The following is a 16,876-nucleotide window of genomic DNA, read 5'->3' as shown; positions in this document are numbered from 1 at the left end:
TTTATTATTCTATTGTCCATTCATTATGAATTTTTGGAAATCAATTTGGGACCAGATTACCGTATTTTCACGCATATAACGCGCGCGTTATACGCGTTTTTACCTACCGCGCATACCCCTCGCGCGTTATATGCGTGAGCGCGGTATACCAAAGTTTTAAAACATAGTTCCCACCCCGCCCGACGCCCGATTCACCCCCCCAGCAGGACCGCTCGCACCCCCACCCCGAACGACCGCTCGCACGCGCTCCCACCCGCACCCGCATCCACGATCGGAGCAAGAGGGAGCCCAAGCCCTCTTGCCCGGCCGACTCCCCGACGTCCGATACATCCCCCCCCCCCGGCAGGACCACTCGCACCCCCACCCCGAACGACCGCTCGCACGCGCTCCCACCCACACCCGCATCCACGATCGGAGCAAGAGGGAGCCCAAGCCCTCTTGCCCGGCCAACTCCCCGACGTCCGATACATCCCCCCCCCCCGGCAGGACCACTCGCACCCCCACCCCGAACGACCGCCGACTTCCCGACAATATCGGGCCAGAAGGGAGCCCAAACCCTCCTGGCCACGGCGACCCCCTAACCCCACCCCGCACTACATTACGGGCAGGAGGGATCCCAGGCCCTCCTGCCCTCGACGCAAACCCCCCTCCCCCCCAAGAACCTCCGACCGCCCCCCAGCCGACCCGCGATCCCCCTGGCGACCCCCACGACCCCCCCACCCCCCTTCCCCGTACCTTTGGTAGTTGGGCCAGAAGGGAGCCCAAACCCTCCTGGCCACGGCGACCCCCTAACCCCACCCCGCACTACATTACGGGCAGGAGGGATCCCAGGCCCTCCTGCCCTCGACGCAAACCCCCCTCCCCCCCAAGAACCTCCGACCGCCCCCCAGCCGACCCGCGATCCCCCTGGCGACCCCCACGACCCCCCCACCCCCCTTCCCCGTACCTTTAGTAGTTGGCCGGACAGACGGGAGCCAAACCCGCCTGTCCGGCAGGCAGCCAACGAAGGAATGAGGCCGGATTGGCCCATCCATCCTAAAGCTCCGCCTACTGGTGGGGCCTAAGGCGCGTGGGCCAATCAGAATAGGCCCTGGAGCCTTAGGTCCCACCTGGGGGCGCGGCCTGAGGCACATGGTCGGGTTGGGCCCATGTGCCTCAGGCCGCGCCCCCAGGTGGGACCTAAGGCTCCAGGGCCTATTCTGATTGGCCCACGCGCCTTAGGCCCTACCAGTAGGCGGAGCTTTAGGATGGATGGGCCAATCCGGCCTCATTCCTTCGTTGGCTGCCTGCCGGACAGGCGGGTTTGGCTCCCGTCTGTCCGGCCAACTACTAAAGGTACGGGGAAGGGGGGTGGGGGGGTCGTGGGGGTCGCCAGAGGGATCGCGGGTCGGCTGGGGGGCGGTCGGGGGTCCCTGGGGGGGGGGGGGGTTTGCGTCGAGGGCAGGAGGGCCTGGGATCCCTCCTGCCCGTAATGTAGTGCGGGGTGGGGTTAGGGGGTCGCCGTGGCCAGGAGGGTTTGGGCTCCCTTCTGGCCCAACTACCAAAGGTACGGGGAAGGGGGGTGGGGGGGTCGTGGGGGTCACCAGGGGGGATCGCGGGTCGGCTGGGGGGCGGTCGGAGGTTCTTGGGGGGGAGGGGGGTTTGCGTCGAGGGCAGGAGGGCCTGGGATCCCTCCTGCCCGTAATGTAGTGCGGGGTGGGGTTAGGGGGTCGCCGTGGCCAGGAGGATTTGGGCTCCCTCCTGGCCCGATATTGTTGGGGAGTCGGCGGTCCTTCGGGGGGGGGGAGGGATGTATCGGACGTCGGGGGGGGGCATCAGGCTTTCAGGATGGGGACAGACCTTCAAGGGGGGACAGTGCACGGAAGTCAGGGGGGGTGAACGGAGAGTCGGGACAGCGCACGGAAAGTCAGGGCGGGCGAAAGGAGCGTCGGGCAGCATGCGCGGTATACCCGTGAGCGCGGTATATCAAAGTTTTTGTGCAAATCATCGTGATTTCTGCGCGCTATATTCGTGTGCGCGTTTTATACGGGTGCGTGTTATTTGCGTGAAAATACGGTAACTGTTTATTAGATAACCCTGTTGCAAAATGGAGGCTGCAAACTATAGACCGGTGAGTCTCACATCAATAGTGAGCAAGCTGATGGAAACTCTAATCAAACGTCAATTGGATACGATCATGAACGAGGAGAATCTACGGGATCCCCGTCAACATGGATTTACTATGGGGAGATCCTGCCAATCCAACCTGATCAGCTTCTTTGACTGGGTGACGAGGAAGCTGGATGTTGGGGAGCCCCTGGACATCGTATACTTAGACTTCAGCAAAGCTTTCGATAGCGTACCACACCGCAGGCTGTTGAACAAAATGAGTTCTATAGGATTGGGTGACACTTTGACAAAATGGGTTGAGAACTGGCTTGGAGGCAGGCTTCAGCGAGTGGTGGTGAATGGCACCCCCTCTGAAATGACAGAGGTGATCAGTGGAGTGCCGCAGGGATCGGGCTTGGGCCCGATCCTGTTCAATATCTTTATAAGAGACTTAGCAGAAGGGCTTCGAGGTAAAATAACGTTATTTGCAGATGACGCCAAACTATGCAATGTAGTAGAAAGGAGTGTAACGATCAAAAACTCAATGTCCGACAATATGACGCACGACCTACTCCTACTGGAGCGCTGGTCTAGGATCTGGCAACTAGGTTTCAATACCAAAAAATGCAAGGTCATGCACCTTGGCAACCAAAACCCATGCAGAAGTTACACCCTTAATGGCGAGATCCTAGCAAGGACTGTAGCAGAACGGGACTTAGGGGTGATCATCAGTGAAGACATGAAGACTGCCAATCAAGTGGAGCAGGCTTCATCTAAGGCTAGACAAATCATAGGGTGTATACGTAGGGGTTTCGTCAACCATAAGCCTGAAGTCATTATGCCATTGTATAGATCCATGGTGAGACCCCATCTGGAATACTGTGTACAATTCTGGAGGCCTCATTACCGGAAAGATGTGCTGAGACTAGAGTCGGTCCAGCGAATGGCCACCCGGATGGTCTCAGGACTCAAGGACCTCCCATACGAGGAACGGCTGGATAAGTTGCGGCTATACTCACTCGAGGAACGCAGAGAGAGGGGAGACATGATCGAGACGTTCAAATATCTCACGGGCCGCATCAAGGTGGAAGAAGATATCTTCCTTTTCAAAGGTCCCACGGCTACAAGAGGGCATCCGTGGAAAATCAGAGGAGGGAAGCTGCACGGTGACACCAGAAAATACTTTTTCACCGAAAGAGTGGTAGATCGCTGGAATGGTCTTCCACTTCAGGTGATTGAGGCCAGCTGCGTGCCGGATTTTAAGACAAAATGGGATCGTCACGTGGGTTCTCTTCACAGAGAAAGGTAGGGGTGGGTCATTAAGGTGGGCAGACTAGATGGGCCGTGGCCCTTATCTGCCGTCTATTTCTATGTTTCTATGTTTCTATGATACTGTGCTGTTTGGTATGGCAATGAGAGCAAAAAGTCAGATATCTACAAATAATAACAAATTATTACTTATAATGACTGGGGTTGCCATTCAACAAATTATATATAATTGGAAAAATTGGAATAGATTAAATTATAATTTTTGGTGGAACTCCTTATGCCATATTTATAAAATGGAGAGACTTATTGCAATACAACAGGGTTGTTTCAGGAAATTTCAAGATATTTGGGAGCCATTAACAAAGTATTGTAATGATTAGAAAAATCTTGTTTCCCTTAAATTTACAAGTTCAATTATGGGGTGGGAGGGAGGGTATTTTTATTGTTACATGTTGTATAAGTATTGATTATATGATAGATAAGGGTGGGGAGGGGGGAGATAAGAGAATATCATATGCATCATTGTTGATTATTAAGTGATATATTTATGGTTATTTGTATAGATATGTTATCACACTTATAAGTTTAAAAATGAATAAAGATTTAAAAAAAAAAAAAAAATACATAATAGTAACCCAAAAAATTAATAAACAAAAACACACAAAGCACACTGTACGCAGAAAAATGTTACTCATTTATATTCGGGTTTTTTTCCAAAGTGGTCAAAGCAGATTACTTTAAAATATGCAATTAGTAACAACTATAAAAAAAATAGACAAATAAAGAGCAAAATATAGACAGCAGATATAAATTCACAAAACTGACACATTTTGATGACTAAATTGAAAATCAAATTATTTTTCCTACCTTTGTCTGGTTATTTCATGAGTCTGGTTGCATTTCCTTCTGACTGTGCATCCAATATTTCTTTTTTTCTGACTCCTGCATGCTTCCTCTCTTCCGGACCCCATTCCCTTCCCCAACTAACATCTCTCTCTGTCCCTCCAAGAGTCCAAACTTTTCTTCTTCTCTCCTCCACCCTTATTGGCAACATGTCTCTCTCACCGTCCATCTATCTTGAGAGATCCAGGCATCTCTCCCACCCCCTCTACTGCCACATCTAACATTTCTCCTTTTCTCATCCCTCAGATCATGTGCAGCATTTTTCACCACAGCCCACCAGCCCCATGCCCATTTCTCTGTCTATCACCCCTCTCCAGCACAATGCCACATCTCTCCCTCCATCATTATGTCCAACATTCTGCCCCCTTGCATCCCCTTCAATCTGTTCCTCTGGTCCCTATCCATCACCATATCCAACATTTCTCTCTCATATCCTTTTCCCCCCATGCATCTCTACCTCACTTCTTTCTCTCTATGCCCAATTTTCCTTTCTCCATGTGCACCATCTCTCACTCACCCACTCATGCCCATCAATGCTCCCTTTCTATTCCCTCCCTTGTGTGCCCCATATTCATGCCCTTTCTCTTCCTTCTGTGTCGAGTTCGTACCCCCTTCCCCTCCCTGCCTTCCAACTTTGTCCTAAAATTAAGTTGCACGCTGGGAACACCTGCCTGTCCTGCCCCCTTCCCTGAAGCCGACCCATCCACAGAAGCTGTAGGTACTGCCGAGGTTCCCTGCCCGCCCGCCCCCTTCTGAAGCCGCTGCCGGGGATCCCTCCCTGCCTCCATCCATGCGTGCCTGTCCGCTGCACCACCCCCACCCTCACCCCCGAAGCCAACTCTGTTGCTTTGTTGGAGTCAGATTTGTTCCATCCTCCCCCAGCAGCAACTCCGTGCAGTGATTTACATGCTGCGCGTGCAGTGATTCACATGCTGCGCGTGGGTGGCCCACAAGCCTTCCCTCTGACGTCTGATGTTGGAGAGAAGGTTCCGGGTCAGCTACGCAGCATGTGAGTCACTGCTTGCATCCCTGCATGGAGTGCTGCTGTGGGAGGAGGGAGCCAGTCCAGCTCCAACGTAGTAACAAGGTCAGCTTCGGGGGTGGGAGGTGGTGCAGCAGGCGGGCAGACAGGCAGGAAAGGATCCCTGGCTGCAGCTTCAGCAGGGGGCAGGCAGGGAGGGATCCCTGGCAGCAGCAGCCAGACCGTGTACTCCCAACAAGCGGCCCGCATACCCCCAAGGGTATGCGTGCCACCATGTTGAGAAACACTGCTCTACAGAGCAGCTGCAGCATGGAAAGTAACAATGCAAGACTCTCAAGACAACAAAAAGTCAGTCAGTCTTGCTCTGGAGAAACCACTTGGAGGTGAGAGAGAATTAACAAATCCATAATTAACTAGTTTAAATTATATTACTGATCAGGAAATTAAAGCTTCGTGATTTGTCTCTCATCTCTGTACCTTGGACTTCTCTTCATCATCAAAGATGGCATTCTTGGGACGGGGAAGAGGTGGTGGAAGCCGTGCCTCTTCTGGGAGCTTTGGATCTTCTTTAACAATTCCTTCAGAAACAAGAATAAAGTTCCGTCACAAAGCTCCAACTACTACACTCTGAGCAGTTTCTCTTTTCATTGCTTAGAACAAGATTTGCTATATCAGGTCATTAACTTTAGTTGACAGAACCAAATATGTTTCTCTAATAAAAGTAGAAAAAGCATGCAGAGCCTAGCTTGTGGAATTCTTTCCAATTCCTCTACATACACTTGTATGTACTGTATATCTGAATTACAAAGAGAGGGGGGTGGGGTGGTTTTGTTCATGGGGTGTTGGAGATAGTTATAAAAGATTTGAGGTGGAAGCCGTTTAAGAACATAAGAGTTGCCTCCGCTGGGTCAGACCAGAGGTCCATCGTGCCCAGCAGTCCGCACCCGCGGCGGCCCATCAGGTCTACGACCTGTTAAGTGGTCCCTGCCATTTCCTATAACCTATCTCTAAATCTATCTGTACCCTCTAATTCTATCTGTACCAACTACTGTGTTTTAGTGTATGTAAGTTTCTATGCTACAGAAGATGAACTGCTTCTCCCGTAGATACATATTGGACTTTTATCCTTGGACAAGCAGGCAGCAAATTCTCATGTGTGGGCGACGTCATCCATGGAGCCCAGTACGGAAAGTGATAAGTGTACCGTCAGTTTAGACTTAAGAAGTTTCAAGATTGCCTGCACCGCACACGCGTGAGTGCCTTCCCACACAATTTCAGCTCATGGGTCCTCAGTCTTTCATTCTCTGCAGAGTGAAGAAGTTGTGTTTTGAACTCTGTCCAAGTTGCATTGCCTTCCCAATGTATTTTTGCCCTTCGGCTCATTTTTCATTTCTAAAGTTTCTTTCTTCGGTTCTTTTTTCTTAAAAAAATACACACACACACACATTAATTTTTTTTCCCTCAGTTGGGCCTTCAGGCCTTCTCTTCTTCGATGGTTTTCTCACTGGTTTTCATCTTGGGGTGCAACCATTGAGTTTTTCCAATTTTGCCACCAAGATTTTTCCTCACATGTTGAGGCCTTCTGCCGGGTTCAGAAAATGTGCTCATTGCCAACGGCCCATCGCCATCACTGACCTACACAGCTAATGCATTCAATGTCTGGGCCCAGAGCATCAAGAGGACACTTGTATCCACTATCCTATGCTGCAAAGACACTCTCTTAAGGCTTGACGCATTCAGCAGGAGAAGTTGTTTGAATCAGCCATGGCTACCAGAGACAAATAGGTGCCAGCTTCAATGCCTCCCTTGACATCGGACATCGTTCCTGTATCTGGCAACTTGCTAAGAAGCTGTCCTCTACTCCCACCAGCGTCACAGGCATCTACAGCATCGAGTCCCTTGATGCATGCCAAACACCGATGCCATCATCAATCTGTGCAGGCTGTCTCCTATAGGGCATACGTCCTCATCAAGGTCACCCATCCCTCAATACCCTGCCAACAGTACCGGTGCAGTTCATCTAGGACCAACTGAAGGAGTTCAGTGACCTGTTTAAACTGCATACAGCACCGGGGCTTACATCATCAACTCCCTCGGTACCAGGCAAGCCTAAACATGGCATAATGAGGCCCAATGGTACTGGTTCCAGCTCTCCATTGAAACATGCTCACTTCTCTAAATCTAAACATGCATCGAACGGTAGATTCCTATTCCTCTCAACACATCAAGATCTAGACATCGAAACACTTCATCTTCCTCTTCATCTGACCGGTACCGACCTCGAAGGAGTCTTTCTTGATATTCTCAAGTTTCAAGTTTATTAAAATTTTTTATACTGCTCAGACTTCTGAGCAGTATACAATAAAAATACAGTTTGACAAAAATAGGGCTTGCATTTGACAATTAAAATCTACAGTGATATACTCAGACAAAAGACAGATGGGAACAGATGGAAAAAGGGGTAGTAACTACAATATTTTGAGAAAAGAGTACAATTAGGGAGAAAACAGGGAAGGGAAAGATGATGCCTTCTGCTGTCAGTGTCTGTTTAGCCCTTATAAAGGCAGTTAGGTATCGAATACATCGTTGAACAAAATGTTTTCAGCTTTGTTTTAAAATGAAGCAGAGATAATTCTTCACAAAGATAATTAGGAATAAAATTCCAAAGGGATGGCGTGGTCACTGCAAAATTATTGGATCTTATTGTGTTTATGTATTTTAGGGATGGGACCGCAAGAAGATTTTGAGTCAGAGTGAAAGTGTTTTAGATGGACAATAGGGAATTAGTAAACTATTGATAAATTCAGGTGGGTTACTTTGACGTCTTGAATGTACGTAATAGAATTTTATAACTAATTTATGTGTTCAACAGGCAACCAATGTGCTTTGCGAAGTTTGCGTAAGAGGAGGGAAACATGATCATATTTTTTAGCATTAAATATAACTTTTGATTGTGGTATTTTGCATAATTTGGAAGCGTCTTAGTTCTCAGACAAGGAAGCATCCTTCTCCTTCCTATAGAGGATCTCCTGGAGGTCCAGATGTTGATTCTGATCTTTCTTAACGAGACACCGATTCAGATCTTGAACCTACCTTACCTGCTCCAAAGTTGTATGGCATCCCACCAAATCCATCTCCTCCAGAAGGACTTTTTCACCAAATTCATCAGGCAGATGGGGAAAACTTTGCCTGTTAAGATGGAGTCAGACATTGAGCCCAGAGCAGAACTCCTTGAGGTGTTAGAGACATTGATGAACCTTCTATAGAACTCCTTAAATTGCCTCTTAATCTTCTTAAAGAGAGGCTGTTTTTAAGAACTAGGAGACTCCTCTCACTCTTCCCACTGATCCATGGAAGATAGAATACAATCATGTCCTGGATTTAGTAAACCGCAGCTGGCACATCAGTCTTTACTGGTGGAATTCTCTTATATTATCAACACTGGACGCATAGGTCCTCAAAATTATTCATCACCATTCTTCCAAATAACCTTCCACGAGAGTCCTCTTTCACATCTCAAGACATTCCTTCTTCAGGAAATTGAAGCTCTGCTTCAACTAAATGCCATAGATATAGTACCCCCTTTTCAGAAAAATCAGGGGTTCTACTCCAGGTATTTCCTAATTCCAAAAAAGGAGAGGTCTTTGTCCCATTCTCAACTTCTGAGCTTTCAAAAATATTTAGTGAAAAACCCACTTCTAGAATGAAACAATTGGCTGTGCTCTCTAGACCTCAAATAGGCATACATGCACATATCCATACACCCCAAACACAGAAAGTTTCTTTGTTTACGTGTGGATCAGCATTTCTAATACAAAGTTCTGCTATTTGGCCTAGCTTCATCTCTAAGAGTATTCACAAAATGCCTAGTGGTAGTAGCAGCAGCAACCCTCCGTACCCAAAAGTTTTAAGTGTTTACGTATGTAGATGATTGTTTGATAAAAGCTGCATCAACTCAAGCAGTGCACTCGGCAACACAAATGACCATAGTCTTTCTCTAGCTTCTAGGGTTCAAAGTCAACTTTCCAAAGTCTCATTTTCAACCCTCTAAGTGTTAAGAATTCAAAACCACTCTTCTATGAGCTTTCCTACCCCAATAAAGATAAAACACCTTGCTTCGTCTTTGAAATCATGTATCCATGCTGCAAAACATCTCAGCAAGAAACATGATGCATCACATGGCATCCACAGTTCATGTCACTCCCTTCACTCGACTTCATCTCCGGTCAGCTCAGTAGACCCTGGTGTCTCAATAGTCGCAGGCCACAGATTCCTTGTCTCAATGGATCAAAGTTACCTTGCCTCTTCATCAATCTCTCCAGAGGCTTACTGTTTCACATCCCTCCACATCGCAAAATACGCACAATGGATGCATCCATGTATGCTTGGGGAGTTCACCTTGACGGTCTCAGGGTGCGTGGTCTGCTCGAGAGAAGACATTCCATATTAACTTGTTTAGAGTTGCGGGCAATCCACAATGCTCTCAAAACATTTCAAGATTGTCTCTCCAATCAAATTCTCCTTGTTCGCACAATGAAGTGGCCATGTACTACATCAACAAGCAGGGAGGAACAGCCTCTCGTCCTCTCCATCAAGAAGCAGAGCACATTTGAAACTGGGCAATTCCTCAAAACATATTTCTCAAAGCCTTATATGTACAGGGGGAACAGAATGCTCTAGCCCAGGGGTGCCCACACTTTTTGGGCTTGCGAGCTACTTTTAAAATGACCAAGTCAAAATGATCTACCAACAATAACATTTTAAAAAACACAAAGCACACTGTACGCAGAGAAAATGTTAATTAACATTTATATTCTGGTTTTTTTTTTCAAAGAGATCAAGGCAGATGACTTTATGCAATGTCACTTCAGTAACAACCATACAAAAATAGACAAATATACACCCTCCCTTTTTACTAAACCGCAATAGCGGTTTTTAGCGCAGGGAGCTGCGCTGAATGCCCTGCGCTGCTCTCAATGCTCATAGGCTCCCTGAACTAAAAAACGCTATTGTGGTTTAGTAAAAGGGGGCCATAGTGCAAAATATAGACTGCAGATTTAAATTCTCAAAATGGCCACATTTTGATCACTAAATTGAAAATAAAATCATTTTTTCTACCTTTGTTGTCTGGACATTATTCAAATCTTGTTGGTCTCAGGCTCTGGTTGTCTTCTGATAACTCACTTGCCAGGGTCTCCTGCCCATTTGTTGTTTTCTTCTTTCACCATGCTAACCATCCATCTTCCATCTCTGTCCAACCCTTCTGTTTCCCTTCCCTCCCCCCAAGTCTGGCATCTTTCCTTTTTTTCATCACCATTTACAGATCCACCTGTACTCAACTACCCTTTCATCCTTCATCTCTCCCTCCTTCCCCACACCCCAGGGTCCACCATCTCTCCCTTTCTCTTCCCAATTACCTTCCTAACCAGTATCTCTATTCCTCCCTCCATACCATCCCTTGTGTCCAACTTCTTCCCTGTCTGTTCCTTCCCTCCCTAAATCCCATTGTCCACCATCTCTCTCCCTCTCCTCTATTTTTAAGACCCATTATTTCTTTTCCCCAAAGTCCGGCATATGTACGTCTCTTTGAACCCCCTTCTCTCCCTCCCTCCATGTACTTCTACACCAGGGCCCCCCTCCCCCGAAGGCCTGACCCCCTTGAAGGTCTGCACATTCCCCCCCAAAGGTTGACTCCCCCCCTGAAGGCCTGCACTACCTCTTGAAGGACTGCACCCCCCCTCCCGAAGGCCTGCCCTCCCCACATCCATTTACCTAATTCCAGCAGGGAGCAGTCTGCAGAGAGGATCGCTGGTACTTTAGCGATCCTTGCAGGTTGCCATAGGCCTCAGGAGCTGTCTTCCCTCTGCCCCAATCCTGTCTCTGACTCAGAGGAGGGGCAGGACCAGGCAAAGGGAAGACCTGAGGCCTATGGCAACCTGCAAGAATTGCTAAAGTACCACCTGCCACCGGCTGTCTCCCATCCGTCTCCTTTGGAGATCCCCACAGGAACAAGGAAGTTAAATTAATAGAATACTTAGGCACAGGAAAACAAAGAAATGCAGAAGAGACATACCTCCAAGAACTGCCCCATGTGTCACAATGCTCATTAGTGGAACTGAATAAAAGACAAGTACAATGGATTTAGAAGGGGTGCACAGCCGGCCAGGTCCGGGTCATCCTGCCCTTCCTTTCCCTCGGTCCGCGCTCAGGGCTCGCGCCTGCCTGGTCCCGCGCCGACGCTCGAATGGTGCCGTCAACTCCCGCGAGTCTCGCGATAACCAACAGCACCATTTGGGTGGCGGTACAGGACCAGGCAGGTGCGAGCCCCGAGCGCGGACCGGGGGAAAGGAAGGGCAGGAGGACCGGACGGCTGTGCGGACTGCCCCCCCCCCCCCCCCCGGTACGCCACTGTTTGGGAGGCCGATTTTGGGTTTTTTAAAAATTGTATATCGGGCAGCACCAGGCCTCGGCTCTTACCTCAATCATTACAGGCGCTTCTATTTCTTGTGGTGCGCTGAGCTCCATCCCCCACCGACCTTCACCCCGCCCTTCCAGCACTCTGATTGGCCAGCGTTCTTCAAGAGGCAGGCCAATCAGGATGGGAAAAAAAAGAAGGGAAGAAGGGAACCCGCTCTGCGATCGACTGGGGGGGTCGCCTGAGCGAACGACCTGTCGATCGCGATCGACGTGTTGGGCACCCCTGCTCTAGCCAATAAGCCCAGGAGATTTCTTCAGCCACACGAGTGGACTCAACTTCAAAGTCTTACACCACATCTTTTCACTATGGGGGATTCCTTATATAGACCTGTTTGCCTCTCCCCACAACCACAAGTTGCCTCAATTCTGCTCCAGACAGTACTCTCTGAAGACAGATGCTTTTCTTCTGAATTGGTCACAAATTCCAGTATGTCTTTCTGCCAATTCCTCTGGTTCTGAAGATGTTAGTTGAGCTCAAACGAGAGTCAGCCAACATGATTCTAATAGCTCTGTGGTGGCCCAGACAGCCATGGTTTTCCCTTCTACTTAACTGAGTGTCAAGGATCCAATGCCATTGCAGATCTTTCCATCTCTACTCATTCAGAGTCAAGGATCTTTTGTACATCCCAGTCTGCAATCTCTGCACATAACAGCTTGGTACCTCTTGACCTGATTTACGCAGATTTCAATCTTTCTGAGTCACTACAAGCCATTATAGCTGCTTCCAGAAAACCTTCTACTCAGCAATGGTATAGACTCAAATGGACATGCTTCACTTCATGGTGTAATCTCCATCAACTCAATCCTTCCAAATCTTCTATCCCTTCAATATTAGGCTACCTTCTCCATTTATCCAACTCTGGGCTTAAGACCAGTTCAGTCAGAGTTCACCTTGGTGCTATTAGTGTTTACCATGCTCCTTTCAAAAATAAATCTCATCCGTTTGTTTCCTGTTTATGAAAGGACTCCCAGTTCATGAAATCACCTCCAGTTATCTGGGATCATAATATAGTTTTTACCAGTCTGATGAAGCCGCCATTTGAACCACTGGCATCTACTCATCTTAAGTTTCTCACTTGGAAAGTAGTCTTCTTGATCCGTCACTTTTGCTCATCAAGTGAGTGAACTTCAAACACTTGTTTGCGATCCACCTTTTTCAGTATTTCATAATGACAAAGTGGTTCTTGGAAATCATCCTAAAGTCACAGAATTTCATCTCAGTCAATCCATTGTGCATCCAGTATTCTTTCCAAAGCTTCATTCTCACCGTGGAGAAACTGTTCTTCATACATTGGACTATAAGTGTGCCTTGGCTTACTATTTACAAAAAACTAAGCCACATAGGACTTCCTCAACTGTTTATCTCTTTTGACCACAATAGGTTGGACCTGCCTGTAACCAAGCAAACTATTTCCAAATGGTTAGCGGCCTGCATTTCATTCTGCTATGCTCAGGCTGGGCAGCAGTTCGGAGGGCATGTTACAACACACAAAGTCCGAGTGGCTTTTTTATGTTCCACTCTCATTGAAGATATTTGCAAAGCAGCTACTTGGTCCTCAATTCACACATTCACATCTCACAACTGTCTAGAATCCTATTCTAGACGAGATGGTTGTTTCGGTCAGTTTTATAGAATTTATTTTCTTCCTAATGGCCAACTCTCCCACCATCCTGTTCAATAATCTAGGGAGTCCTACATGTGAGAATATGCTGCCTGCTTGTCCAAGGATAAAGCACAGTTACATACTGTATCAGGTGTTATCCGGGGATAGCAGGCAGATAGTCTCACATCCCTCCCACCTCCCCTGGTTGGCTTCTTAGCTTGCTTATGAAACTGAGGAACCTAAAGCCGATGTTGGGTGGGAAGGAACTCGCATGTGTGTGGTGCGGGCAGTCTTGAAGCTTCTTAACAAGTTTAAAGTGACAGTACATTTTTGGCACTGTCCATACCGGGCTTCTTGGATGACATCACCCACATGTGAGAATATCTGCCTGCTATCCCTGGAGAACACCTGTTAAGGTAAGAAACTGTGCTTTATTTTGAGGCGGGGCTTATTTTTTTGTAACCCCTGGTATGATCTGCCCCACTTTTGAATGTAATGTGTCACATCATTTTGTCCCCTGAAGTGGCGTACCTAGGGTATGTGGCACCCGGGGCCCATCATTTTTTGACACTCCCCCCAATGTAAAAAAATATTTTTTGTAATAACCATGAAACTGAATAAATGGTCAGAATAGAAACAGGCAGTGAAAATTTTCTTTTATTGAACCTCATATATGTAACCATTATTCCAAATATAACATAACAAACTTGTGGCCACTTCATTTTTAAGCTTAGATCTTTCCTTCCAAACAGAGACCTTGCTAGATGTGCAGGAAATGTGAATCTCCTCATATACCCACCATATAGTGCAAAAATGTGCAAAGGTCTGGTTTTTTCTTTCAATCACTACATAGCCTAATGCCACACAAGCAGCACTGCTACAAACATATTCTGAAGGTCAATGCTAAGTTTAACAAAGTTTCCTTCCTTGGACCACAAGGAGATAATGACAAACCACTGGAAGAGATCCCAAAACAACTACCCAGGAACAACACCCAAAGACCCACTCAGTGTGTGAACCAATTGAATGGAGTGGACTAACTGGGGGGTGGAAATGGGCCCGGAGTTTGCTCAGCAGAATTTCCCAGACCACCTCTTCCTCTCAACACATTGACACGCTGCCACCACCAACACCACTAGGAACACCTCACCGGGTAGGCCAGCAATGCTTATAAACTTTAATAAAACACATTATTATATTTTCTTATAAAGCACATATTTTAACTGAACTCTCCGACATCCTCAGTCTTGCCATTCACAAAAATAGAAGGAAGAAAAGTTCCCATTTCCTGCTGTCTCATGTCTCCGGCCTATACAATATATTTCTTCTGCAGACCCTTCAAAAGTCTGACCAAATCCTCGTTTCACTTGCATTATAAAGTACTGAGGATGCAATCTCTCCTCATTCCCAGGTCCTAAAGTCTAAGACAGTAGCGCAAACTAGTGCTGCCCGATTCAGAAAAAAAAAAAAATTTGATTTGATTCAGCCTATTGAATTGGTTTTTTGATTCGATTTTCCTGCCCAATTGGGTGTTTGGTTTTTTGTTTTTTTTTTCAAACATCCTGGTGGGTTTATTTTATAGCTTTTTCACCCCCTTTGGCTTCTCCTAACCACACTGGCGCTGAGGTATAAACAAAATAAAGAAACAAAGGACTTTTCCTCTCTCTGTTAAATCCTAGCTCACGTTTGTGGTCTAACACCAGCTCTGGCAGGATACACTTCAAATCTGACATATTGTAATCACAAAACAGAAAATAAATTATTTTTTCTATCTTTTGTTGTCTGGTCAATATTCAAATCTCGTTGGTCCCAGGCTCTTGTTGGTCCCAGTCTCTGGTTGTCTTGCTTGCCAGGGTCTCTTTCTTTCTCCATGCTAACCATCCATCTGCCATCTCTGTCCTCCCCTTCCATTTCCCTTCCCTCCCCTGGAGGTCTGGCATCTTTCCTTTTTTTTCATCTCCATCCACAGATTCACCTTTTCTCAACTATCCTTTCATCCAGCATCTCTCCCTCCTTCCCCACCACCCCAGGGTCCACAATCTCTCCTTTCTCTTCCCAACTATCCTCCTATCCAGTATCTCTATCCCACTTCCACACCATCCCTTGTGTCCAACTTCTCTCCCTTTCTGTTCCTTCCCTCCCTAAATCCCATTATCCACCAGCGCTCTCCCACTCCACTGTTTTTAGACCCATTATTTCTTCACCCCAAAGTCTGCCATAACCACGTATCTTTGAACCTCCTTCCCTCCCTCCCTCCTTCCGTGTACTTCTACACCAGGACCCCCTCCCCTGAAGGTCTGTCCCCCCTGAAGGCCTGTGTCCCCCCCAAGGACTGCACCTCCCCCCAAAGACCTACACCCCACCCCCAAAGGCCTACACCCCACCCCTGGAAGGTGTGTTCCCCTCTGGCCTCCCACGCCTCCCTTTACCCGATTGCGGCAGAGAGCAGCCTGCAGAAAAGATCATGGGTACTTTAGCGATCCTTGCAGGTTGCCATAGGCCTCAGGAGCTGTCGTCCTTCTGCCGCAGTCCTGCCCCGCCTCTGACATCAGAGGCAGGATCGTGGCAGAGGGATGACAGCTCCCTCTGCCACGGTGCGGGAGGCAAGGGGGGAAGCCAGACACTGCAGCGCTTCTCGACTGACCTTCCCCTCTCGCCCTCTAAAGCAGGAGCGGTAGCGCCGGCCATCAAGAGGCTCAAGAGGCAGCGCTGCCGATCCTGCTTTAGGGGGCCATGAGAAGGGAAGTTCCCGGGTCATGACTCCAAGGCCAGGAGCACCCCCCTCATGGCTTGCACCTGGGGCGGCCCCCCCCCCCCACCCTTGGTACACCACTGGTCCCGTGTGTTAAGTTTTATCCCATTCTGTTAAATTTTCAGTTACTTTTCTCTCCCATAGAAACATTTAGCCTCTTTTGTATAATTCTTTCCAACTTTCATTTTGTTGGAAAGAATAAACAGATAAGAAACCTGAGGCCTCAACAGAAAAAGTAATGCTAGACTTTTGAGTCTACCCCCCACCCTTCCCCCTTTCTCCTGTTGTGAGATTTTCCCTCCTCAAAAAGTATATTCCCTTCAATGTGTTGAGATAATCCTCTATGCACACTCCAATTCTTTCCATTCCCCATCTATTTGTTGCTAAGAAACTCTTCAAATATACTTTTCCTCTTCCGTTTCTCTTCTCCTTTAGTGACTCCTTTGTGACTCTTACAAAACTTAGAAATAGTGCAAACAGGAATCAGGCAAGCCTCACCTTGTTTCTTGAGCATCTGATAAGCTTCGGCAATTTTCAGTTCATCAGGGAGGCCCAGAGTCCAGCTGTACATGAGTTCTATGATCTTTAACTTCACCTTCTCCGGAGATCGGGTTCCCAGGTACTGAAGAGAAAAAAAGGTTATAGGAAATATATAATTAGTTATGCAGTTGTAAAATGCTACCTATTCTAACAAGTGACCTAGGAATTAAAACAGGAATATCTCCAAAGGCATGCAATGTTCTAGCATTAGGAACAAAAAGACAGATGCCCTACTTCATGGCTGTGGTTCAAAATGACCAC

The 16,876-nt window shown here is 47.6% G+C and overlaps 1 protein-coding gene across 2 annotated transcripts in view; it reads right to left on the bottom strand.

The window, feature by feature from the left end:
* GGA1 (golgi associated, gamma adaptin ear containing, ARF binding protein 1) overlaps positions 1-16,876 on the bottom strand; it is a 139,133-nt gene that overhangs the window by 89,670 nt on the left and 32,587 nt on the right. For both annotated transcript variants that reach the window (XM_033929907.1, XM_033929908.1), the window contains 2 exons: positions 16,574-16,697; positions 5,720-5,820 (listed from right to left, as the gene is read on the bottom strand). In XM_033929907.1, the coding sequence (XP_033785798.1) occupies positions 5,720-5,820; positions 16,574-16,697 (225 nt within the window). The remainder of the gene's footprint in view (positions 1-5,719; positions 5,821-16,573; positions 16,698-16,876) is intronic.

Source organism: Geotrypetes seraphini, chromosome 2 (genome assembly GCF_902459505.1).
Source record: "Geotrypetes seraphini chromosome 2, aGeoSer1.1, whole genome shotgun sequence".
NCBI lineage: Eukaryota > Metazoa > Chordata > Amphibia > Gymnophiona > Dermophiidae > Geotrypetes > Geotrypetes seraphini.
The sequence above is the reverse complement of the archived record's forward strand: the minus strand, read 5'-3'. Positions and strand labels throughout refer to the sequence as shown.